At 33.3% G+C, this 27086-nt stretch overlaps 4 protein-coding genes across 4 annotated transcripts in view; 3 read left to right on the plus strand and 1 right to left on the minus strand.

The window, feature by feature from the left end:
- Nucleotides 1-2994, plus strand: part of LOC123663392 (rabphilin-3A) — a 71745-nt gene extending 68751 nt beyond the window's left edge. Inside the window, exons 7-9 of the mRNA XM_045598079.1 lie at nucleotides 424-568; nucleotides 959-1192; nucleotides 2610-2994. Of these exons, the coding sequence (XP_045454035.1) occupies nucleotides 424-568; nucleotides 959-1192; nucleotides 2610-2907 (677 nt within the window). The 3' untranslated portion in view covers nucleotides 2908-2994. The remainder of the gene's footprint in view (nucleotides 1-423; nucleotides 569-958; nucleotides 1193-2609) is intronic.
- A 1986-nt stretch (nucleotides 2995-4980) lies between these two features.
- LOC123663394 (N-acetylglucosamine-6-sulfatase-like) lies at nucleotides 4981-11389 on the plus strand. The gene is made up of 9 exons (XM_045598081.1): nucleotides 4981-5097; nucleotides 5174-5233; nucleotides 6901-7101; nucleotides 8138-8290; nucleotides 8515-8682; nucleotides 9400-9601; nucleotides 9917-10227; nucleotides 10456-10572; nucleotides 11219-11389. The coding sequence occupies exons 1-9, from the start codon at nucleotides 4981-4983 to the stop codon at nucleotides 11387-11389; spliced, it is 1500 nt and encodes a 499-aa protein (XP_045454037.1).
- A 1552-nt stretch (nucleotides 11390-12941) lies between these two features.
- LOC123663396 (SH3 domain-containing protein Dlish) lies at nucleotides 12942-20896 on the plus strand. The gene is made up of 7 exons (XM_045598083.1): nucleotides 12942-13111; nucleotides 13475-13668; nucleotides 15182-15369; nucleotides 16180-16346; nucleotides 18058-18156; nucleotides 19678-19829; nucleotides 20732-20896. The coding sequence occupies exons 1-7, from the start codon at nucleotides 13063-13065 to the stop codon at nucleotides 20894-20896; spliced, it is 1014 nt and encodes a 337-aa protein (XP_045454039.1). The 5' UTR covers nucleotides 12942-13062.
- A 1673-nt stretch (nucleotides 20897-22569) lies between these two features.
- LOC123663397 (28S ribosomal protein S15, mitochondrial) lies at nucleotides 22570-26613 on the minus strand. The gene is made up of 5 exons (XM_045598084.1): nucleotides 26287-26613; nucleotides 26049-26182; nucleotides 24780-24853; nucleotides 24570-24691; nucleotides 22570-23090 (listed from the first exon to the last, which is right to left on the minus strand). Exons 1-5 carry the CDS (start codon nucleotides 26472-26474, stop codon nucleotides 22787-22789), a joined length of 822 nt encoding a protein of 273 aa, XP_045454040.1. The 5' UTR covers nucleotides 26475-26613; the 3' UTR covers nucleotides 22570-22786.
- Nucleotides 26614-27086: the final 473 nt, after the last annotated feature.

Raw genomic sequence — 27086 nt, forward strand, 5'->3', positions numbered from 1 at the left:
TATGTAAATATATGTATGTCTACGTTTATGTATATGTAAATATAGGTTTTGGTGTATTGTATATATGAATAGTATATTGTTTTAAATTGCGCCGTATGCCTGTTATATATTACAAATGTTTCTTTTATAGACGGGTTGTCTGTATGAAATCAATGTCAGTGATAAGACCGCCTTTGCACTTTATTCAGTACGTTTTTTTTCTATTTTCTCTTTAATGTTCTTATTGTAAGTGCGCAATAAAGTATGAATAAATTAATTAATTAATTAAAAAAAATTATAATAACATCCATAGACAGTCGTCTGTTCCTAAGATAAGTAACTTAATGCTTTGTTGTGTTAATAACTGCTAATAGTTGTGATTAGGTAATAGCGGACAGCTATATTTATATTTTTAATAACTTATTGTTTTATTTTTATGTGCAGAAAGTTCATATTCAAACAGATTGAGAACTAAGACGGTGCACAAAACGAAAAATCCTGAATTCAATGAGACATTACACTTCTTCGGTATCACGGAATCCGATTTAGACTCAAAATGCTTAGAAATAGTTTTATTTGATGACGACAGGTAATAAATATATTTTTTGAGATTTTATATTTAATATTTAAATAATTATGTTAATTTGTAACGTAATGCAAAGTATAAATTTACAATTTTGATTATTTAAAACTTTAATTCTAATTTGACTTGTTGTATTTCTTATTGTTATTATTTTTAAGTTTTAATTCGAAATATTTCAAAATATTGATGATATGAGACTTCCATACTAACCATATTTTTACTTAAGAACTCAAGCAAAATGCACTCGAAACTCCTCCAAAGACTTACATGGATGGCAGTAACCATTTAATATCAGATGGTACCGTCTACTCGTTTGCGTCTTTTTATATATATATATATATATATCAAAAAATTGTGTTAAACTAATTTTTATTTTCCCACTTAAAATGCAACTAGATACGGCTGTGATGAAATGGGTTCAGCGACAGTTCCACTTAGAGAGTGTCTGAAATCACCATCACAACTTCGACTAGCTCTATCTGGTGCTTCAGGCTCAGAGCCTACAGGACCTAGGCTATTGCTGGCTTTGTGCTACAGCACAAAGAAAAGAGCACTCGTAGCTACCGTCTGCCGAGGAGCAGACCTACCGTCACAAGACACCAATGGATATTCAGACCCCTTTGTGAAGTTGTAAGTTGTTTATAAATTATTCGCTTTCATTAGTCACTTCAATGAGGCTTTTAAAATAAGGATATATTTTTGAATTCCGAGCGAAAGCTCTTACAGTTAACCTTTTCAATCCAACATTTTTTCTGCTTTATTTATTGCACCCACTTTTATCCCTTTTATCTCGCCCATCTTAAGTCTCATTTTATATAAAGCTTTCAATTAAGCACTTTATAAATCTTAAGTAGCCTGAACTTGTGCAGTATCCCTACTCTTTCCTGTTAAAAGTTCTTTGTTATTTTTTCATACATAGACCAGTGATCATAAGTCAAACAAAACTATTAAAAACTAAGTAAACAAATAAACTAGCTTTCCGCCCGTAGCGTCGCCAGCTTGGACGACACGATTTTGGATAGTGATAACGTAGCTTTATCCAGGTAAATTTTTTTTGTCTGTCTCTAAGTTGAATTTATCCATTAGTTCCATTACAATCATGAGTTTGTACGGACGTACTTACTTATTTTAAAACAAATAGATAATTTACATAAGAATAAAAATTATGTGGTGACATGGGACGCCAGGTAGGAACAAAGTTTTTTCGTATAGTATAGCAGCAACACAATTTGAAGAAAAAATGTTGAATTCTATATATATATTTTCTAGTTCTTCATTTTTTAAATTTTGTTTATTGGTTTTTAATTAAGTACATAAAATTATTTAGGAAATTTAGTATTTTAGAAAATAACAAGTACCGTAAAATAAAATAAATCAAACAAAATAATAATAATAATAATTCAAACTATCGAGTGAAATAAAAAAAACATGTGACTTTATTTATTTTTGTCGACAGTATAAAATTACATAAATAATTTTTAAAAAGTTTACTAGTAATAGTTTAGTTTTACAAACATCATATTATACAGTCGTGTGACTAATATTACGTCACTTCCGTTAAATATTTTTCTTACGGTTTTAGTATCACATTTTTGCAGTTCGGTCGCCCAGCCAAATGTTTAACCTGCCGTAAGGAACTTCGTTCCAATAATAAATTACGTAATATATTTGAAACTAGCTGTGCCCGCGACTTCATCCGCGTGAAATTTTACAAAAAAGTTATTGTTTAGTTCGCAGAGTTATAAAATAAATAAATTTCTAAAATAAAAGTAGCCTAAGTTACTTCTTGATACATCAGCTATCTGCCCGTGAACGTCCCGTCAAAACCGGTTCAGCCGTTTCAGAGATTAGCCGGAACAAACAGACAGACAGGCAGACAAAAATTGTAAAAAAAATTATTTTGGTATATGGACTGTGTATACATCCATATCCATTCACATATAACATTTACTAAAAAGCGGTTTTATTTTAACTTTACAAACAGACACTCCAATTTTATTTATCTGTATAGATTTTATATATAATGGCTAAATTTCGTTTTTGACAGGCATCTAGATCCAGACCCGTACCACAAAAAACACAAGACATCAATAAAATGGCGGAATTTAAATCCAATTTGGAACGAAGAATTCCTTTTCGAGACTCGGCCCACCGAACTATCCCGCCAAAATTTGACATTGACAGTTTGGGATAAAGACTACGGGAAACCAAACGATTTTCTAGGAAGCTTAGTTCTCGGTGCAAGCAGTAAGGGAAGGAGGCTAAAACATTGGATGGACTGCATAAAGTTTCCTGATCATCGTCATGAACAATGGCATGCATTAACCGACACTCAACACTTGTAAGACATTAAAATGTGTTACGAAATTAATATAAATATTAAATAAAATACACTTATAAAATCAAGTTTAATAAATAATATTATATTATTACCTAAGACCTGTATATCTTACGTAAGTAGATCTATATTTTTTTTAAATTTAGTTTATAAATATAAAAGAACCTAGATAAGTATTATTTTTTTAACAAACACAAACAAATCTCAAAAATGAATTAAAAAATTGTATCGTAAATTACCTAAAAGGGGGATTAATACCAAAAAAAAACAGTAAATTATTATAGTTATATAAATATTAACAAAAAATTAAATGTACTTGTAAGGTATACGAAAAATTTGTATGCGTAAAAATTGTAAATTTTAACACAAGAAAGAGCTTCTACTTTTCTAGGTCAATCTTATTTATAATATATAATATTTTATAAAATATATAATATTCATATAAAATGTATGCATGTATACTTAATTTTTTATTTCTCATTAAAAAAAACATTAAATAAATATTAATAAAATAAAAATGCTAGAATAATCCATTAAAATTTTAATGAATAGTAAATTTACTTAGCCAAAGTGTATAATTATGATGATGTTATAAATTAATTAAAAGTATTTGTTATACTTTCGTATGTGCCAAAACAGATTTATCTTTATCAATCAATATTGTTAATGTTATTTATTAAATACCTTTTTAAAATGTATAGTAAATATATTAAACAATGAGAAAATATAAAAATATATTTTTTCCCCAATTGCTACTTTATTTCTGTATCCTTTTAAAATTAAAAATATAATGTATAATAAAATAACACTCATGAAACACTGGAATAATATAGCTTACTACTGGTAAAACAATTTTATTACTTGCTTTTTATTTATTAAATTAAAATGGGTTTAGACGATCCAGAGATTAAAGTTAATTCTAGATACATAGATTTGGCTACCGAAATATCTAAAAGTCTACAAACAAATGCACAAACTTTAATTATTTATATATCAGACAAGCACACTCGATTTGAAAAAAATATATGTACTATATAACTGCTTACATAGCTCTTCGCTGTGCTTTTTAATTATTATTTATGTAAAACCTATTCCAGATTGTAAGTTAAACCTCCAAAATGACTGAACTGAAACTGAATATCGTATACAGTTTTATGCAGTAGATTCTACTTTTTATAGAAAATTTGGAGCAGCCCGACTCGGAAAGTACGTAGTAAAGTTGAGACCTTACAGTAGATCATAATATTGTTCTGTTGTGTTCCAGTGGTAGGTAAGGTAAAGACATCCTTAGGAGTCCCGTCCATAGGCTACGAGTATCTGCTTACGGTCATTGCATAAAAAAAGTGTTACGCGACCAAGATATAGACAAACAGTTATGCATGAAATAAATAATAATTTTGATTTTTTTTCGACTATAGAGTGACTTGACGTGACAAAAGTTTACAACATGAATATTACAACATTATAAGTAAACAAGTGTATAAAAATATACAACAATAGTTGCTGTAAGTTTCCGAAACGTCGGGCATTAAACTTAATAAACCACGATAAAATCCGAAAAAGTTGTTTCATTATTATAAACAACAATATCGAAATAAGTATCGGGTTTGGTTTCGGTTCGGTAAAAAACGAGACCGTGGCCAAAATTTTAATTTCAGAGTCGGCTAAAAAACTAGTTCGATCGTAAACTGATAAAAATTAAGTTATGATATAAAAATTTCATTATAATACAAACATGTCTTTGGATAATGTTTAAAAAAGATCGTACAATAAAATCACTGCAATAAAAATACTAATAATAGCTATCGTGGCCTTAATCTTAAGTAAGTGAAGAAGACATGTGATTTATTTGATACAGTTATCAATTTATCTGTTAAAAATGTAACTAATATAAGTGTTTTATTTTATTATATAAGTTGATTGTCCAGATTATCTGTCAGATCTGTTATGAAGAGTCCACTTTATCGCAGTCAGTGAAGCGAGTGTACCGGAGAGTCGGTTCCGGTATTGGAGCAATGCAAGTAGTTCCACAATAGTGAATAGAATAATTCATATTAAAAAATTATAATATTTCTCAATAATGCTAAAATATTTACTGCTAACATTAACACTAGCGTTCGTTGTCGTGTGTCAAGACGATAAGCCCAATATTGTCGTTATTATAACGGACGATCAAGATGTTGTGTTGGGTGGTATGGTTAGTGGAATTGTTAAAATGAAATAATTATTAACTCTTTATTGAAATGAACTGCTGATTTATTTAAAATTTCCAGTATCCCATGAAGAACGTTCAACGTCTCATTGGAAATGAAGGAACGACTTTTACGAACTCTGTAAGTGTTTATATTTCTGATTTTATTATCACACTGATATTTCTGAATATTGGAATTATTTATTTATACTACTGTGGAAGCAAGCAAACGTCCGATGTTAAGCGATTACCGTAGCCCATGGACATACCAACAGTCGGGTAAGGTGGGGTAATTTTCTTCACAATAAACAACTCAATTTTTAGATTTATAATTTAAATTTTAGATTAACCAAAACGTCCGCAAGCTATTATTGCAGTAGTGTTGGTAGTCAAGGTAAATAAAAAAGCAATTTTAATGTTCTACTATATACTTATCCAATTTTTACATTTTTTTTGCTTCAGCCGCATCCTTTACAAGGTTCTGAGTACGCCCATACCGTAGCCTGTATGTAGCTCGTGATGCCATATTTAGTCCATAGGGACAACCTCAACAGGAAGTTTATTCCTCAATCGAATGGTCAAAGAAGTTCCTTTGTAATCGCACCGCACCCGCACCCACTAGGTGATGATTAGTGCGATGATGCTTTTGTGGATAGAGTTCTCGAATTTAAAAATGTATTTGTCACTGACTTTCTTCCATATTTGTATAAGTGCTGTTTGTACATTTCGTATAAACCCCGTTATTATTATCGGCATAGCATGAAAGAAGGATATATACAGCAGAAACAGTGTCGGAATAGAATGGAGCCTTGCGGAAAACCAACGTCTGTAACTTTATAAACATGCTCTCAAAGTTAACACCGTCTGTAACCGCTCTTATGTGTCTCGTGTATTAAAAGGTGTCTAAAGTTCCTCCGTAAAACAACTCGAAAATTCGCATCAACATAGGACATAAATGAGAAGCACTCTGCTTGAGAACAATTATTGCCATGCCAATTGGCCCACTTGACTTGTGGATTGTAACTAAAATGTTTCTACAATAATTGTACCTAGAGCTCATATTATTAAATAAAATATTCTTATGTTTGTTACCTTGTTAATATGATCATTTTCCATGTATGACCTTGTGAGTCTCGACATCATGTAAGTATACCCCGAGCCATCGTTAATTCGTCGGTCCCGGTTATCTGATAGCGACCTTTATGTATGAAAAGAATATAATCAGTGGAGTACTTGATCTAAGCGCTGATAACGCACATACATATCTAAATCTCAAGCTATTTTTACACAATAGTATCTGCACTAAAACAATTTATACTGTGAAGAAATAGTTCGTTCATTAAAATGAAATCTTCAAAGTTCAAATCTGTTAATTAAGTTTAAATAATTTTATTCTTACCCCAAATATCCTATGTACCGAGAGTTAAATAAGATTAATCTACGTGACATTGATGAAATCATCGCTGCTACTTTGCACAGTTAAAAGCCACTAATCTGAATGAATGAATTAATTAATTAATACATCAGTTTAAAATAAGATAAATATTTAATATTTTATTTTTTTTATGTTATTTTATTTTATTTTGTATTGTACACCACAAATAAAACTCAAAGACAGCTACAGATTATACAGTAGGTAGGTACATGGGCGGACTTATGGCTAATTAGCTATTTCTTACAGACAACAAGACCGGAAAGGTAGTGCAGTTACATAATAAATTTACATACAAATCTACATTCTAAAACTTAAAGAAAATATATAAATAAATGAAAAAATAAAAATTATATTAACATTTACGGGTATTTTAGTTCGTTACGTCGCCAGTATGTTGTCCAAGTCGTGCCAGCTTCCTCACGGGTCTGCACGTACACAATCACATGACGTGGAACAACACCATCGTCGGTGGCTGCTACGGACAAAACTGGAGAAGCATCGAGACCCAAACCTTCGCTACGAGTCTATATAATGCTGGCTATAATACCTTTTATGCTGGGAAATATTTGAATCGGGTAAATAAAAGTGTATAATAATTGGTTAATGAATTTAAATTTTTGCAGAAGTGTTCTAATAAAGAGATTTTTTTTTACATTTGAGAGAGTTATTAGATTACTTACGCATGTAATTAATCTAACAACTCTCTGTCTACTAAGTACTTACTGTAACCGCGTTTTACAGACTAAAGATTAAATTATTAAAGAATCATTTTTAATTATGAGAGGCTGTGAGATCTATGAGAATTTCGTCTGCAGTTATCCGTGTTTTTACGTTTATGAGATATTTTCCATAGCGTCATCTCGTACTGGCAGAAATCTATATTTCATTCCCTATGCTTATAATAGACCGCTTTCTATCTTTCTTCTTTCTCTTTCTTTGCATCTTAAGTTTCATTGACTAATAAATATAAATTTCTGTGAGTGGGTGTATATACATATAAAAATTAAAAACAAGCTAGAAAAACATTATACGCCCATAGTCCTTAGGCTATAACGCAAAAAGAAATAACGAAAAATGTACATTAAAAAAAGTAAGATAGGTATTGTAACAGAAAAATTCCGTCAGCGTCGGACCACTAGCTTTACTAGACAGTCACAGGAATGTTGATCTGTAGTTTTAGTAATAAACCGCCTATAGGTTAGCATAAGGCATAGGCATTTTAAAAGTCTGTGGATAATTATTTTAAATGCAAAAAATAATAATATATAAACATATCCATTTTAATTTATAAAAGTAATTAATAAATTTTTTAGTTGTTTTACTCATAAGAATTACTGGTTTTACCAAGAAAGGAATGTATTCCAAATCATTACTAGCTTCACATTGCCCAGAATAATCTATATAAGATGGCTATTCAAAACCCTTAAAATCTACTTGAACGTAGAAATATATTATGCTGATTTTTATCCCAACTATATAATGATTTATGGTATATTCCTGAGTTAATAATGTACGAGTATTTGTTAACGGGTTAGCTAATTATTATTTCATTGGGAACAGACTTTTGTTATTATACATAGGTAAATAATGCATATAATTTATTGTTTTAAGTATGCAGACCCTAGCATTGGAGGCCCTGAAATTATACCGCCTGGTTGGAGTGACTGGCACGGCCTAGTCGGCCAATCGAGGTACTACAACTACACGATCTCACACAATGGTGTACCCATACATTCGGATGATCTCTATCTTACTGATATTATTGTAAGTCACCTTTTCATTTATTTTATTATTTTAACTTTGTAAATAGGTTAATCGAGAAATGATGATTATTTATTATTTATTTTTGTAATACTTAAATAAAATTATACTTTATATATTATTAATAAAATTATACTTATAATATTACAAATAAGTCACAAATAAAAAAAATATTTAAAACGTAAACAAGTAATATTTGTAATAAACTTTTGTCTTAAATCTTCTAGCGGGATTTAGGAACGGACTTTATTCTAAACCAAACGGAATCTCAACCGTTTCTTATGGTTTTGGCGCCGCCAGCACCACACGCGCCCTTCACACCCCCGCCAAGACACCAGGGCGTCTTTAAAAATGTAACAGCTGTTCAACATCCGAACTTCAATGTTGCTGTCAATGTACGTATCGAAATATAGTCAAGGGCGAAGCGTAGCAGGGACGACGCTATTCTTTAATATATATTTTGTTTATATTCACAATTCCTTCATTGTTACAAAATATTTAGATTTATATAGTTAGATCAGGGGTTCCCAAACTTATTTTGTCTACTGCCCACTAAGACAATAAATTATTTTATAGTGCCCCCTTTGAGCAATCTTTTAATGAATATTAGTTGATGTTCACAAGTTGTAGTCGAGAGTCCTTATAGATTAAATGACAAATCCTCCAAAGCCTCTACACAACGGCACCATTTTTTTTTCTAGGTTTCTTATCGCTACCGTATCTCTGCCCTTTAGTACTGCATCGCCCACAAGAGGACGTTACCGCCCACTTTGGGAAACACTGAGTTAGATCAAGGGACTTTGACATTTGCCTATGATTCAGGCTCAAATTCACACTTTGTCACTGGATGTCTAACTAAGCTATAAGGTGTCAACCTTTCACTAAATTAAAAAAAATCTATCTCGTATAGTTACATACATATATTGATATAGATATATATTCATCTTGTCATCGTACATATAAGATATTATATAGATTATTAGTACCTACCTAAATCTTTTAAATCTCTAGTTCCTTATACACACACTACTACACCACTTACTACACTACACTACTAAACTACTACTACTACTACACTTGCTAAAATGTTTTATTTTGTTCAAAACACCTAGGATAAGCATTGGATAATGAGAATGCCACCCTCACCTCTGCCCGCTGAAATGATACCGGAGTTAGACAGAGTGTACAGCTCCCGGTGGGAAAGCTTGCTGGCTGTCGATGAAATGGTCGCAGATGTCGTCAAAGCATTGGACTCCAACTCGCTTCTATCAAATACTTACTTAATTTTCACATCTGACAACGGATATCATATTGGTGAGATAATAAAAAAAAATTGACGATATTTTTTTAATGTCTAAATACATTGATTAAAAGAAATACCAGAACAATCCTATTTTTCAACTTAATATTTGGAAGTACATGTGATATCTGCATTTTTATTTGATTATTTAATCCCTGGTATTTTGGTACCCTTTTGATCACTAGCCGTTATAGCATTAGCTACAATTAATATTGTTGGATTATATTCGTAACAACATTTCTTTGACAAATTATTTAAACTGAAGAAATGACGGTTATTATTTTTATTTTGTATTTAGAATTATAAATACCTACCCTAAAATATTTCAGGTCAATTTTCGCAAGTGTACGACAAACGACAACCGTATGAGGCTGACATCCGCGTACCACTTGTTATACGAGGCCCGAAAGTTCAAAAGAACAAAACAAACGACCAACCAATCTTGAATATAGATTTGGCGCCGACAATAATTGAACTGGCCGGTTTGTCACCACCAAAAAGCATGGACGGACGACCCATAAAATTCGACGCACAAAATGAGGAGTTAGAAAGAAACATGCTTGTAGAATACTATGGGGAAGGAGAAGATACTACCGTGGATCCAAGCTGCCCTTGGAGCTACGACCGTGAAAACCTTGCTGTAAGTTGTTATTAACACACGTAATTAACACTTTTAGCAGTCACACAGTTAGTTATAGTTTCCAATGTTGACAGAAATCTGGAATAAAAGAATATTTATTGACTTGAATTATTCTGAAATTTTAGATTACATACATGTTTTACCATGAAAGATTGACAAACAAGAACCCACTATCCTAAAAGAAGAATGTCATTAAAAATATACATAGGTGTGTGTATTTCTTCACAGCAATGCTCCCCGGCATACGAATGTAAATGTCAAGACTCGAGAAATAACACATATGGATGCGTACGACAAATATCTAGGAATATTAACAAGAAATTTTGCAGTTTTGCCGATTCTGAGGTAAATGTAAACTTCACTGCACCATAAAACAATTTATCAAATCCTTAATTTTAGGGTAATATTACTAATTTAATTTAACAAATTAGTTTTCTTGTCACCTTTAGAATGAAAAAAAAATTACACGAATATGAGAGTAGATGAAAACAAAAGAATTATTTTAGTAATAATATTTATAACTAGGATTATATTAATTAGGATGATATAACTGGGATTTACTACTGTATCCGGGAGTCGGATAACAAATACAATTACAAGCCCAAACGCCCACCACGGGTAAGATCGGTATGCCAAATAAAAATATTTACTGTGTGCGGGGATCGAACCCGCGACCAGCCAGTGCACCAACGTATCTTATAAATATAATATTACCGTGTTATATGAAGAGTTAAATCAATCACTTTTTTTCTTGAATCCATTTTTGATTTATTTACTCTGAAAATACAACTTTAAATATATTTATTCACATATAATCTACTTCTTTATTACCACCTACCTAGTCATTCTATGAGTTAATGCCGATACATTTTTAAAGACATTACATCACTATAAGGGTCTTTTAGATTTATTAATTAAGATATAAGATATTAAGTTTTACGGTACCTAGTTTTAATTTCTTATATACCTAATGTTTTTATATCATTTTCAGAATTTCACAGAAATGTACGACTTAAACAGTGATCCGTATGAACTGACGAACATCATCAACCAGACGTTGCCTTCGGTGAAGTATTGGTACCAGAACTTACTGTCACAATTACTGACGTGTAAGGGTCACCAAAACTGTGACATTCCAGTCGAAAATCCGAAAATATATTGATGTGTTCACATACGAAGTTTCTAGTTTCAGTACATTAATTCATAAGAGGTCATCCATAAAATACGTTCGCAAATAAAGGGGAGGGAGCTTTGTTAACCGTTATGAGATGTCACTATAGGAAAGAGGTCGAAACAAATGTGACGTTTGCACTTTATTAATTTTTTTAACATGACAAGTTCCTACATTTTTTTCATAACGATATAATGTCATGTATAATGTTTATTTTGGGAGGGGGCTAACTTTTATGACGTAATGTTTAATAGATTAGGTCGCTGAACCTGTAAGTTTGTAGGACAAAGGGGAAGAAGTCCGAAACGGTAAAATTCTGCGAAATGTATATAATGAATGGACCATTAGAGACAAACGAAATGTTAATGTGTCAATGTTTCGAGTAAATTAAAAATATATGTTTAATTTTATGATTTCGTTTTATTTGAGACAACCTGATTTAGTCCTTTACCTGGTTTATACAGTCAGTTGAAAACGCTAGTCAGCTGTACCCCAGCAATTGCAAAATTTCAAAAAAAAAAAACAAGAAACAATGCAATATGCTCTTGAGTGATTTTTGTACGGAGTTTAAGCTCCCACACAAAACAAGTTTAAAAAAGATTTCTTTTTCACTAGATTTGGCAATAACCCTCGCAAGCTATCATTGAAATACTGTAGGGTCTAGGACTGCCTACCCGGGCGTCCTGGATATCACCCGTAAAAAAACTTGTAGGTAGCGAAAGTAACAAAATAGTTGTAGTAATTTTTTTTTTTAATTTTCTACTACTAATTTTTATATTCTAGGTCGGCAAACAAGCGTACGTTTAACCTGACGGTATGCGATTACCGTAGTTTATACACGCCTGCAACACCAGGAGCATTGCAAGCGTGTAGTCGACCCTACTCCTAATCCTCTCCAAGAGCTGTGGTTACCTTATTAACCAAAGGAATACTGCTTGTAAGCAGTGGTATCAAGCTATGATCTTCTGTAAGGTCACGGCACTTTCTTACATTTTTAGCAGGATATTTCCTGCTGTATCCTACCTCAGTTACTGTGCCTTATCTCAGTTATCATTTATATTTCCTTCTAGCCCACAACTTAATATTCTGAGTTCACCCATATGTATAAATAAGTACAAGCAATGTATTCAAGCGTTTCTGAATTAATTAAAAAAAGTTTTGGAAAAAGTTGTGCAGAAATTAGATAGAGTTGCCAGTAGCAAAAATATTGTAATTTTTCTCCAGGAATAACCTAAAATATACTGGTTTTTTTTCATTAAATATTTTTATTCTGAGCATAAAGTTTAATTATCACTGATCAATTACAGTTAATACAAATAAAATTAATTTAACATTTTTTGAAATAAAATTAGCTGATTTAACGAATTTACGTTTTTATTATCAATTCATGTAAATAATTTAATCTAATAATCGTGACAAACACATAGATATTACACTTACTAAGAAGAAAGTGTAGAATTATTTAATACTCGATTAAAAACAATCGATTCGATTTGAACAAAATCGATGTAACAATGTGCTTGTAAGAACGCGAACATCACTATCTTAGTAACATAGAAACATCGTGTGAAGTACTTTTGTTTAATTAATTCGCTAAACAGTTTTATTATATATTTAAAAATTCATTTAATTTTTTAGGAATATGGTATAATTAACAAACTACTATGGCATTTTTATGTCCTGTTAGAATAAGAAGGGGAAAAAAGAAGAAATGTAAGTTGCTTTGAGCTTTTTATGAGAAAACTTTGCAAGTCAATGACCTCTAACTTTCTACATAATTATAAATAAAACTAGTAAATTTACATTGTCTCATGTAACTTAAAACTTTATTTTGAACATCGAAAGGAACCCAAGGTTCTATCATGAATATTTTTTAGTCTGAAATGTCTATGAATTTTATGGATTATTATTTTTGCAAAATTAAATGTTTATACGTTATAATTGTGAAATTATATGAAAAAATAGGAGTATATCTTGATAATTGGGTTATTAAAAACAATTTTAGTTCTAGAAAATTTTACATAAATGACCCTACCGTTTTTTCTTACACATTTAACAATAAATTAAAATTTTCAGCTAGTAGTGGTGACTCAGACAAGGAGCTCTCTAGACCAGGGTCTGGTCTGAGCCCTGGTATGGGCCGTATCACAGGCTCTGCTAGTATAGAAACACTAGTGCGTGTTGGTATTGAAAAAGAACATGGACTCAGCCCAGACTCTAAAATGGTGGTGCTACACGATTTTGCACCTTGTGTAGATGACGAACTTGAGGTACTGTCTAACTATATGAGTATATTTTAATTTTTCTACAACACTTCTATTGTGTACAAACCAAGAATCCTCTAGATATCCCGCCTAATAAGCAAATCTCCTTTTAGATCTCAGTGAAAAAAGATTTTTTCATATGATACTGACTAATTTATCTTTAAAAAAATATCATAATTTACTCAGATTTAGTTTATGAGGCTTGTTAAAACTGCCTTAAAAGAGAGACTTGCTTTTAAAGTTTCATTTTTTTTAATTCCTATATTGTCAGTCTGATTTTGTTTCCTGAACATTCACTCACTTCAGCCTATCGCAGTCCACTGCTGGACATAGGCCTCCCCAAGTTCGCGCCACACATCCCGGTCTTCCGCAATCCTCATCCAGCCTACACCGGCAATCTTACGTAGATCGTCGGTCCAACGGGCCGGAGGACGTCCCACACTGCGTTTGCCAAGACGCGGTCTCCACTCTAGGACCCGTCTACTCCAACGGCCATCGGTCCTGCGACACAGATGACCAGCCCACTGCCACTTCAACTTGCTAATTCTGTGGGCTATGTCGGTTACTTTCGTTCTCTCGCGGATAGTCTCATTTCTAATCCTGTCTTTGAGAGAGACCCCAAGCATAGCCCGTTCCATTGCACGTTGAGCGACTTTAAACTTGTGGACCAGTCCCTTGGTCAGTGTCCACGTCTCGGCTCCGTATGTTAACACAGGGAGGACGCATTGCTCGAAAACTTTTGTCTTCAAGCATTGCGGAATCTTCGAAGTGAAGACTCGACGGAGTCTGCCAAACGCCGCCCAGCCCAACCGAATCCTCCTGTCGGCCTCCTTCTCGAAGTTGTTGCGGCCTAGTTGGATAGTATGGCCTAGGTAAATATAATCCTGAACAACTTCGAGAAGGGTACCATCGACCGATACCGGTATCGGTATGACTTGGTTGTTAAACATAACTTTCGTCTTATCCAAGTTCATACAGAGACCGACACGTCGGGAGGACTCGTTTAGGCCGGCTAGCATTTGGCCTAACTCATCCAGCGTCTCCGCAAAGATGACAATATCGTCGGCGAAACGAAGGTGAGAGATGAATTCACCGTTGACGTTGATGCCCCGTTCCCCCCAATCCAAGGTCTTAAAAACATCCTCTAGCGCAGTCATATCGACTGGCGATATATCGAGGTACTAAAATCTATATACGACGCGGCGACGATGACCGTTCATGTCAATGACCAAAGAACAAGACCTATTTCCCTCCGGCGCGGGGTAAGACAGGGGGATGTAATATCCTGAACATAAGAGTGCTGTATTGTTATCAAAAATATTGTTATTTTCACAACACTATTGTTATATTATATTGTTGTTCTAAAGGAAATTTTGATATTTCAACCAATTTTCTTTGAAAATATGTCATTTAAAATAATTTTTTCTTTTCTTTTTAGCTTATTGTTATAACATATTTTAGGATACAATATAACAGAAATTTTTAAAACAAATAAACCATAATAATTTTAATATTTTAGGTGAAAAGAGGACAAATTGTAAATGTGTTGTACAGAGAAAATGATTGGGTTTATGTGATAGTCACGGATTCTAGGAGAGAAGGTTTTATACCGCACTCGTATTGTGCACCGTGTGATCATCATGATTTGAAGAAAAAGCTACCTAGAAGTCGGTCACCCACTGACCTAGCTCATAGAGATGTTTCACAGTAAGTATAATCTTTGCAATGTTATAAGTATTTTAAAAAAAATAGTTTGTAAGAGATATTAAAAAGATTTTTTTTAGAGTAACTGAATAGGTGGTAGCTTTACTTTTAATTATATTAATTAATTAAAACAAATATAATTTTAATTTGTAAAATGACAATTCAAAGATGCTCTTAAAGCCAACTTAAATAAAGTCATTTTTTATTTTGATTTTTAGATCAATATTAGTAATAAGACTGTAATTGTAAATTTGCAATAAAGTATTAAAAAAAACTATGACTTGGAATCCAGTCCCAAGTCCCAGAGTCTCTGACACAAAACATTTAATAATCTTACTTTATAATCAATGGGAAATACTTTTAATTACTAAGTTTGTTTTATTGAAACCTGTTTTGTATTGAAAAGCATGCTATGTATAAAAGTTTGCCTAATTAATAATTAGAGAAAAGCAGTAATCATAAACTTAAACCATAGTGAAAAGAAGCAACATTTAATAAAGTTGAAATACAAAACTCAAAAGCAAGAAAGACTTCTGAATTAATAAATTCTTATAACATCTGATTACTTGTGAATACTTGTTATTATAACTTCTGAATACTTGTGACAAAAGAATAAAATTTTTAGTAAAATCTTAAACCAGATCAATACACAATATTTTTATACTTGTATTATGTAAAACAAGTATAAAATTATTAGTTAAAATAACTGAACAATATGTCTAATAGGCTACTATTACAAAAAGAAAGTTATCTTAAATAAAATCATTTTCTATATAAAACATATACATTTAATGTAAAATTAATTTATTACAGGCTCTCATTGTCTGACGGTGCTACAAATGATGGTCACTCAGAGCTGGGTAGTGAGGGTGAGGCGTGTCCCTTCAGTAAGGATCCGTCGGGCCGTTACGTTGTACTGTACACTTTCACTGCGAGGGATGAGAATGATGTGGACGTTGAAAGGGGAGAATTTGTTACAGGTATGATATAATTATATACCTTCTAGACACAACTACTAATAGCTTGTGATGCCTTTGGCTTGCGAACTACATACGGATGCGGATACAAACAATACAATTACAACAAATATATGTATGGCCTGTACAAACATTTGTCATATATGGAGATGGTTTTGAATCAGTTATTATAGTTGAACACGAAATATCACTAGGAGGGTTGGGCTGTAATGTGATATCACGTGTGTTTTCTTTTTTTTCTTAGTTTTTAGTTTGTGATTTCAAAAAACAAAAAAAAAACAACTTACAAACACTATGCAAGGTTCATTGCTGTCTGAAAATTTATATCAAGATGCTTAATTGAGGTAGGGCACAGCAGAAATTTCCTACTCAAATTATGGAGCAGCCCGACTGGGGTAGTACCTCGACTTTACAGAAGATCACAGCTAAATAATACTGTTTTCAAGCAGTAGTGTGTTCCTGTTGGTGAGTAAGGTGACCAGAGCTCCTGGGGGATTGGGGATTGGGTCGGCAACGCGCGTGCAATGCTTCTGGTGTTGCAGGCGTCTATAAGCTACGGTAATCGCTTACCATCAGGTGAGCCGTACGCTTGTTTGCCGAACTAGTGATATTAAAAAAAAATACAAAATTTTATCAGATTATATCTGTATTTTGTGATCTATTATGATGTTGAGTATGAAGCGTTTATAATATAATTTAAATAAGTTATTATATCTCGAGAGGCTTATAAAAATTTTAATAATATCTTCTATAGTAAACTTTTTTTAATATTAAGATAACTTTGCAAGATTTCGCCAAACAATAAATCAAGTTAGTGACTTTCTCGTCGTTCATGAGAAAAGTGTTTGTGAGCTAGTTAATTGATGTCATAAAAAGAAGATTTACATACAAAATAATAAAATAAGTAAAATACTATAACTTATATAATATATACAGGGAGGTCCAATGGGTGACATCCAAAATTTTTTTTTGGATTGCTGACATCTGGAGGTATTCGGAAATACCCCATGTATGTTCCGCGATTTTTTGTAGTTTAGGAGATATGATTTTTTTTTTCATATTTTTTAAATTTTCGACCTAACTATTAAAAAAAAATTTTTTTTCGTTTTGAATTAAGCCATTTTCTTTATTTTTATTTTTTGTGTCTTAGTCTTTATGAGTTGTACTCTCACAGATAAAATACCTAGCTTCCTACTATTAATAAAAGTTATTAAAAATTTAGATCGAAAATAAATAATTTGGGTTAGCGAGTCGGAGTTCAGTTTTGAACTTTTAATAAAAAAAAAAAAACGAAAAAGTTTCATGACTTTTAAGTAATTTTAAAAACTTCCTGAGACCCTCAGCTTTGATTATAATACAAATAAAGTGGTACTTAATAGGCCTACTTTAGCCGTAAACTGCCTTTAAATGTACAGGGCCGTAAAATGTCCTAAAATAATTAATTGTTTTAAAAGCACCTGTTGTTCATTTCTAAGGTAAATTAGGTTGGTTGTGTGTGATATAATTACCATTCAGTGAAATTAAAACATTAAGATGACAGAAAGTCTTCTTCATTCTCCTAGTGAAATTTTTTCTAAGTGAACAATACAAAGAAATAAAAAAACACAATCAAATCCCACCTCGTTAAATTATTAATATTAATTTTTATTGTCTTTATGTAAGTAATGATTTTATATTAACAACTTAAAGTTTCAATAACTTTTCTTTTTTTTAGTTTTGAACAGAGAAGATCCAGATTGGTACTGGATAGTGAGAAGCGATGGTCAAGAAGGATTTATTCCTTCCGGTTTTGTGTATCCCGCTGTTGTTCAAGGTAAGGCATTTTTTGTATTTATTATTAATTGAAACATTTTTATGTTAAACATCTATATATAAAAAAAAGTTCGTGTGACGATGTATGTTAGCGATAAACTCCGAAACTACTGAACCAATTTTTATGAAATTTTGTAAGAATCTGTAATTTGGTCAACTTGGGAGATATGGTAGTCTTTATCTCAATTATTGATCTCAATATTTGTTATTTATTATTATTATTATTATACGACTTTAGTGTATATTTATCGGTTAGTTCTATAAAATCCTAATCGATGGCAGTTTGACATCTAAGTTACACAGATATCCGGTAGGTGGCGCCGTGTTTCTATTTCTAGATTATAGATGTGCGTTTAAATATAGAATTTAGATATATTTTAATAAATTAGTAATTATAACAAATTATAATTACTGAACTGCAACGCATGGCTGGGTCCAGCTAGTTATATATAAAATATTAATCTGTAAGTATTTTCGAATACAAAAATTTGAAAGCGTAGGTGAGATTGATGGATTTTTATTACTCTTTTACCATAAAGCTACTCAACAGCGTGTAATGAAACCGGGTCCATAAATTAAATTATATCACTAACTAGCGACCCGTCCCGGCTTCGCACGGGTGCAACGCTGATACTAAATATACTACAGAATGTCTTTATTTATTGTACGAAGCTAGCTTATAGCATGGTTATTAACTTATTAACAACATTCAAATATGCGTCGTTAGATTACACGTTGTTACAGAATGCGTTGAAGAAATAAAGCTTCACTGCTCGTTCCCCGTAGGTGATAGCGTGATAATTTGTAGCCTGTATGTTGACCCGACTTCTTAATAATATTCGTGCCAAATTTGAAGTAAATCCATGCAGTACTTTTTGAGTTTATCCCGGACATACATACAGACAAAGACAAAAATTCTAAAAACTATATTTTTGGCTTCGGTATCGATTGTAGATCACACCCCAAGTATTCTTTTAAAAAAATATTCAATGTACAGTTTTGACTTTCCTACCATTTTATTATATGTATAGATTTACCAACTATACTTACCTTCCTTACCTTACCACATTTATTTAATACCATGGTTTTACCCGTCTGATTTTAATGGTTACAGCTCTGCTAATATGTGCAATACTATCTATATATAAATTTTTTTTGTCTGTATATCCTTTGTAGAATCGACTGTATGTCCTTTATAGAATCGTAAACTATACAATTGATCATGTTATGACCTTTAGCAAAGTGTTAAGCATGCACAAAGGTTTCCGAGTTTGTACAACCAAAAAATAATAATAATAATAAAGCGTAGCAACGTGCGCATGGTACAGCTAGCAAACAAACATACGAACATTTTTTTCTGCGGGTTTGGTCCAAAAACACATTGAATTTCATGCAGCAGATTTTATTTGAGCCATTGATTTCATAAATATCTGTACTTCAATTATCCTAAATATCATTCTTATAGACATAGTCCGGTAGTTTTTATTAAAAAAAAATTAAAAAAATGTTTATTTATTTACAGCGCCTCAACAGGATACGACACAAACAATTAACTCCCCACCGACCGCCAACTCCAACAACACCATGATGTCGAACAACAACATTAACAACACACAACAAGACAACGATGGAAGATATCATGGAACCGAGCTAGTCATGCTTTATGATTATAAGGTAAAAATTAATTTTAAAATTTGTCCGAGCTTGCGAAAATAATCATGGCACAAATTAACGACAAAATGTAAAAATATACGGCATACGTTAACCATAGCATTTACTCTGTTCCAGTCACATTCCACTTAATAAAGTTTGCTTACCTGATGTATTTACCTTATTAGGTACCATTTCCGTTGTGTCCCGAATGCAGCAGCATTGATGCAGTTATGATTATGGTTGAATGTGTCAGAAATAAAGATATCAGAAATGACACGCTGCAAATAACCCAAAATTTTAAAGAACATAAAGTTGTATTTCAATTTTGGCTTATCCTCTCTCAGAACCGGCTAAACTATTATACAAGATTGTAAACATTAGTTTGAAACGACGACATCATTAATTTTCTTGTATGTAACATGTTTCTATGGAGTGGCGTAGTCCTTATGTATTAAAACTCCTTAAGAAAAGTCCTTATGTATTAAAACTTCTTAAAAAAATAATATAAAAAGAAGAGTTTATTTTATATTTATTTATTTATTTATACTTTATTGTACACCACAACTACATTTTAAACAATAAACACATTTACAAAAAACATTTACAGACTGACAGGGGGACAATGGGCGGACTTATGGCTATTTAGCCATTTCTTCCAGACAACCCAAGAGTTGGTTACATATACTGAATATGTATGTGGGATTAAAATCCACAGTCGTTAAAATACTGGTTTAATCGAATACACAGAGAAATAAAATTATACACGTCTTGCCGTCTTCACTCTCTTAGCGCCACACCCACACTCACACGTTCGTCTGTCAATGTCAATCATCCTTCACATCATGCATACTCACTTTTACATTCCCTTTCATGCATTCGTCTTTAAAGTTACACATCCTACATGTATGAATGTAACGTTGCAGGCGCAGGCCCCGGACGACCTGTCGGTGAAGCGCGGCGAGTGGGTGTACGCGGACCTCACGCAGCAGACGGTGGAGGGCTGGCTGTGGGCGCACGCACCCAAGTCGCGCCGCTCCGGGTTCATCCCCACCGCCTACGCGCGCGCGCCGCACACCACCGCGCTCTGACCCCGCCCGCCCGCACACCACCGCACTCTGACCCCGCCCGCCCGCACACCGCCGCGCTCTGACCCCGCCCGCCCGCACACCGCTGCGCTCTGACCCCGCCCGCCCGCACACCGCCGCGCTCTGACCCCGGCCGCCCGCACACAACCGCGCTCTGACCCCGCCCGCCCGCACACCACCGCGCTCTGACCCCGCCCGCCCGCACACCACCTCGCTCTGACCCCGGCCGCCCGCACACCGCCGCGCTCGGACCCCGCCCGCCCGCACACCACCGCGCTCTGACCCCGCCCGCCCGCACACCGCCGCGCTCGGACCCCGCCCGCCCGCACACCACCGCGCTCTGACCCCGCCCGCCCGCACACCGCCGCGCTCTGACCCCGCCCGCCCGCACACCGCCGCGCTCTGACCCCGCCCGCCCGCACACCGCCGCGCTCTGACCCCGGCCGCTCGCACACAACCGCGCTCTGACCCCGCCCGCCCGCACACCACCGCGCTCTGACCCCGCCCGCCCGCACACCGCCGCGCTCTGACCCCGCCCGCCCGCACACCGCCGCGCTCTGACCCCGCCCGCCCGCACACTGCCGCGCTCTGACCCCGGCCGCTCGCACACAACCGCGCTCTGACCCCGCCCGCCCGCACACCACCGCGCTCTGACCCCGCCCGCCCGCACACCACCTCGCTCTGACTCCGGCCGCCCGCACACCGCCGCGCTCTGACCCCGCCCGCCCGCACACCACCGCGCTCTGACCCCGCCCGCAGCTCTAGGGCAGTGCTTCCTTACCTTTCAATAATGAGGGACAATATGTCAGTGTTCCTTTTGCCACAGATCACCAACTCTTTTTATAGTCAAATCTGGAGTACATAGTTGTGGCCTAATGCACGTCGCATTCGCGGATCACTTCGAGTGCGTCCATGGGTTTAGAACCACTGGTCTAGGTATTAGTTATGTGCCTATCCGTAACTAGAGATTTAAATTTTAAGTGATCTGACATATCACTACTAAGGATGTATTTTCGTCGTATTGTGAATTAAGATAGTTTTAAATTAAGATCCAACGTTCCCCGTATTTAAACAACAGTGTAACTGTTGTGAGAGTAGCATTTAGTTTTCTTTAAAGCGCATATATAACGTAATTTTTTTGTGTGAAGTAATACTTTCCAAATATAAATGTCCCTAATGTTTCTTATTGCCTTTTTTACAAGTAACACTTAAATTAACAAGTCATTTTTATTGTAATATTTCTTAATTTTAGTATTTATACTATTAAAATTTTAAAAATTATTTTTTAATAATTTGACAGATTATTGAAAAAAGTTATAAAACTGGTGTCATAGCTAGTTAAGGATGTAATATGTTAAATGTCATATTTTATGAACAAAGATCTGATCAAGTTGCCCAAAATTAAAATTAAAAATATGCTTTACTTAGTTTAGAATCTACGAAATGTACTTACGTTTATATAAGGTTTTATATTTTGAAGTTAAATTTTAGAGCCATATATTTGTCATATAAAAATTGTAAATGTATATTTTGTTAAGAGTTTAGATATACAAAGTATTTCGATTGAGAAAAGCATTTATGTAAATTGTCCGTCCAACTTGACTGATGTGTGTGCTATTATTATATTTTGGTAATTTTACATATTATAAGATGTAGTTAAAATAAAAAAACTGTCATAGTTTATTGACTTTTTACTTTCTATTTAAAAAGCATACCAAGGCAGAATCCTGCTATTACATTAATCAACAATGGTAGATCAACAATTAATCATTCATTCTTATAATGGTATTCTGATGATATATCAGTAACTACGGATTATTAAAATACCACACGATAAATATCCTTGATACCTCATTGAAACATAGTTCTCAAGCAGAATGAAGGCCTAGGCATTTAATCTAAAAGTATATTTCGCTTCTTTTTCTTTGCCTGTTGCTTGATTTCGTCATTCTTTCTCCAATCTTCCAGTTGTTGTTCAACTTTCTTGATTTCCTGCTCAGAAACAGTTATAGGTAGTTGCAAATCAATCTGTTCACTCCTAATAAACTTTAACGCATTAAGTTTCTGTTCTAGAAATGGTCCCTGTTGGCTTTCTAGCAAGTTTCTGTAGTCCGCTAGCTTATTCCGACGGATATCGTCGCAGTGCATCTCTGTTAATTTACGTAAGGATTCCTTACGTGATAATTTATGATACGTTCTAAAAAAAAAAAAACATAAACTTAAATCAACTAATTTTAAACTACTAGAATGCATACTAAAGAAGTTTGAAAGAGGTTAACAAAAATTTAGACTTCAGTTTCTAAGTCTGAAGAAAATATCCATATACATAGTCTTGGCCTAAACATTATTACAAAGATAAAAACATTTTTTCTATTGCGTGTAACATTTATTACTATTACAGTGTGTTAGTTTAATACACTGACATAAAACCATTAAATATATATAAAGCGCATTCGGAGCGGTTTCTATTGGCTGCAATACAGTCCTTTAAATGTTGAGGCCAGTTATCAATAGGAGAACACACTCTTTCCATGCGAAAATGCTTCACTGCCCTGGCATTTAAAGCAAGCCATACTCTCTAAAACTGATCATAAATCATAATCCAGCGGATTAAGATCGGAACTAGATGAAGGTCAGTCTTCAACTCTGATAATGTCCGGAATATTGGTTTCTAACCAAGATTAGATGGATCGAGCTTTATGACCCGGCGCGTAGTCTTACTCAAAGAGCGGCTCAGTCACTCCTTCATAGCTAACATCCCACAAAACCATACCTAATTACCTAATTGGGAAGATTCCTTAGAGCTTTGAACATGAATGCGATCATTTTGTTTGTTAAAATATTAATCAGTCATAACAATTTTCTCATCCGTAAACGAATTTTTTCTGTAACCTCCCTTTGCGTACGACTTAAGTAGCTGTATTGATTTTACCACCCTATTATTTTTTAAATTATCATTAAAGAACGCTATCTTCATCTTCCGAGATAGATTCTTTCCCTTACTACTTTGATCGCCTTTTTCGTACGAACTCTACGTGGATGGCCAGATTTTTTTTTTGTCACAAACAGAGGAGGTTTCATTGTACCTATCAATAGCCTGGTACACAAACATTTGACTATACCAAGCGTTTGTTGTTTTAAAAATTGTATTTGGCTCCACACCTACTTTATGTAATGCAATCACAGTGATTCGGTTCTCTTTATCACCCGATACCATTTTAATATCACAAAATATTTTACAATATTTCGGTGCGAAAATGAGAAAAGGCAATGAACAATCATATAAAAATGACAGATTCCAAATTCAAATGTAATATTTTGTTTATTTTTAATTGTAACAGTATTTATGGCAAGACTATGTATTATAAACAAAATTAAATTATTGAAATTACATTATTCAGACAGATTAGATCATTCCATTCATAACTTGACAACAAATAAAATATGAGACTCAGTGCTTATACTAAAATAAAAGCCTTACGTTAATTATATGACACTAGACAACTTATCCAGTTTGCTTACATTTAAGAATATGATTACTACATTGCATTACATTTGTATCTTGATCTCTCACCCATAATTTTTCTAAAGAAATGGGCTCCCCACATAAATAATAGATTATTTCAAATCAAACTGGTTATTTGCCTCTGTAATTATTGTATCTTATAGTACTTACTCTGGGTGTGCCTTGTACTCAATATTAAGCTTCTCTAACAGCCATTCAAATTTCTTATAATCATATTGTCTTAAAAACTTCAACAACTTTTTTCTTTTGTCTATCAGCTCTTGAACTGTTTGCTAAAGAATATTTATTTCAATTAATATAAATATATATAATAAATTTGTTAAGTAAAATTATTTCTATATAGTAAAAAAGAAACATTACTTTTGCTTTCACGTTTCTCGGAAACTGTTCCATTGTGTCTTGCAAGCAACGTATGTGACCAGTGAGCCTAGCAACTGAAATTGCAAGTTTCTTTAATTAAATGTTATCTTTATAATGAAACAACTTTTCGGATTTCATCGTAGTTTATTAAGTTTTTTTTAGATGCCCGACATTACGGATACTTTACAACAACCTTCATCACGGGAGGTCGTCATGCCACAATAACCTCAGACATCAAAAAATCTTAATAAACTAGATAAAACCCGAAAAAGTTGTTTCATTATAATGAGTAAGTTTTATTTTATTTTTTGAGAATTATAACTAAAATTATGTAACTAAAAGAATATAATAAATTATAAATATCTTATAACACACAGTCGTAACATCGTCTATTCCTAATTTAAGCAACTTAATGCTTGTTATAGGCTACAGCCTACTGCTATATCTCAAAATTTTTGATAATAAATACATATATAAATACAAATATCACACCCAGACTCAGATGGGAATCAAACTCACCACCCGTGGAACAGAAAGCAACACTACAAACTATGCCAATAGGCTAGTTGAAATTTAACTTTATCTAATATATAAAATTCTCGTGTCGCGGTGTTTGTAGTTAAACTCCTCCGAAATGGCTTGACCGATTGTCATGAAATTTCGTGTGCATATTGGGTAGGTCTGAGAATCAAATAACATCTATTTTTTATCGCCCTAAATGTTAAGGGTAGTCTACCCCTAATTTTTTTTTTAATATTTAGATAAATTGTTTATTTTTATTTTATTATTATTTGGTGTTGAAAATACATACAACCCTAAATTTTCACCCTTCTACCACCAACCCATATTTTTAAATGGCGTTTAGCAGCAAGACAAAGTTTGCCGAGTCAGCTAGTATATGTACAAAAGTGTCTTTGTAAATTATTATTCGCCGGGTATAATAGGGCTGATAATATATAGCTAATAATTGTATGCATTTCAGTGCAATAGGAAAAAATGAATTAATAAATTAATCAAAATAAACAAAGGCATGAAATTATATATCAAGTAATAATATTTAATCTACATTTATATTTCTAATAAGATCTCTAAATCTAGTTGAAAAATAATTTCTTTATTTATCTTATTACTCAATCTATTTTTTATGAGAAAAAGTAAGTACCGAAACTCAAATTAAAATACTAATAATTGGAGTTATATTGGTCATATATTGACTATATGGTATCAAAATTATGTGAAGGTAAATATATAACAAAATAAATTTATTACTTCTTGTCTCAGCAGTGTTTTCATCATATTTGTGTCTTCTCACCCTGTTTATTAATTCCTTCTTAACAAGTCGATTGTACTCTTTCTTTCCGAGATGTTCCACTGAGAAAATCTTTTTTACTGGCTCTGGAGCACTAAAATAAATTATTTCATTTATTAAATTTATTGACTAACCTACATACATTATATATAATTGATTGATGAATCGTAATTTAAGATAATCGTCATAAAAACTTACTCTTTTATTTCTTCACTCAGTGCATATTCTTCTGGGAGAGAATTTGTTGGTATCTTTGGAAGACCTTCTAAATCTCCCGATTTTTCTTGCTTATAAGCAGGTACGTATTCAGGTCTAACCCATTTGATGTTTACTAACTGTTTAACACCACGAGTCTGAATAATTGACGTCGCGAGCCGGCGCAACATTTTTACTAATTAAAATAACAAAATATATGTACTTTTCAAAATTATTTTAATTTAAAACTATGATAATATGTACTACATATGAAAAATATGAGATAAATTTACTATTTGACGTTTATAGTAGGCCATGGCATGACAATCTGAAATCGATTAATCGAAGAATTGATTTATCTGGCCAAATAAATCGATATGTTGTACTGAATCGATTCAGTGAATCGATATTTCACCCTTGAAAATCGACATTCGATTTTTTCTGTTTTGCCAAAAACCATAAAATTATTTACAATTAGCTGAATGTACTTGTGATATTACGGTGTTGCCGGTTAAAGGGCTAATTACTCAAAAACTCCGCGAAATAGAAATTCCTTGTATCCACTTTCTCAGTTCATGCACTATCTACTCTTTATATTTTCTCTTTCTATTTGCTACCACTCACTCATCTCTTTCTCTTTACACCCTCATCTTTTATGACAATGTATTTAAAAAATAAAATAAAACAAATACTAAACAATAATTTATTTACAAAAGAAAATACCTAATTGAACAAATGATTAATTACAGTCGGCAGAGCCTTAAACCCTTTCACTGCTTCCTTTATATCTTCAACCGGGACCG

The sequence above is a fragment of the Melitaea cinxia genome, chromosome 20 (assembly GCF_905220565.1).
Source record: "Melitaea cinxia chromosome 20, ilMelCinx1.1, whole genome shotgun sequence".
NCBI classification, from domain to species: Eukaryota; Metazoa; Arthropoda; class Insecta; order Lepidoptera; family Nymphalidae; genus Melitaea; species Melitaea cinxia.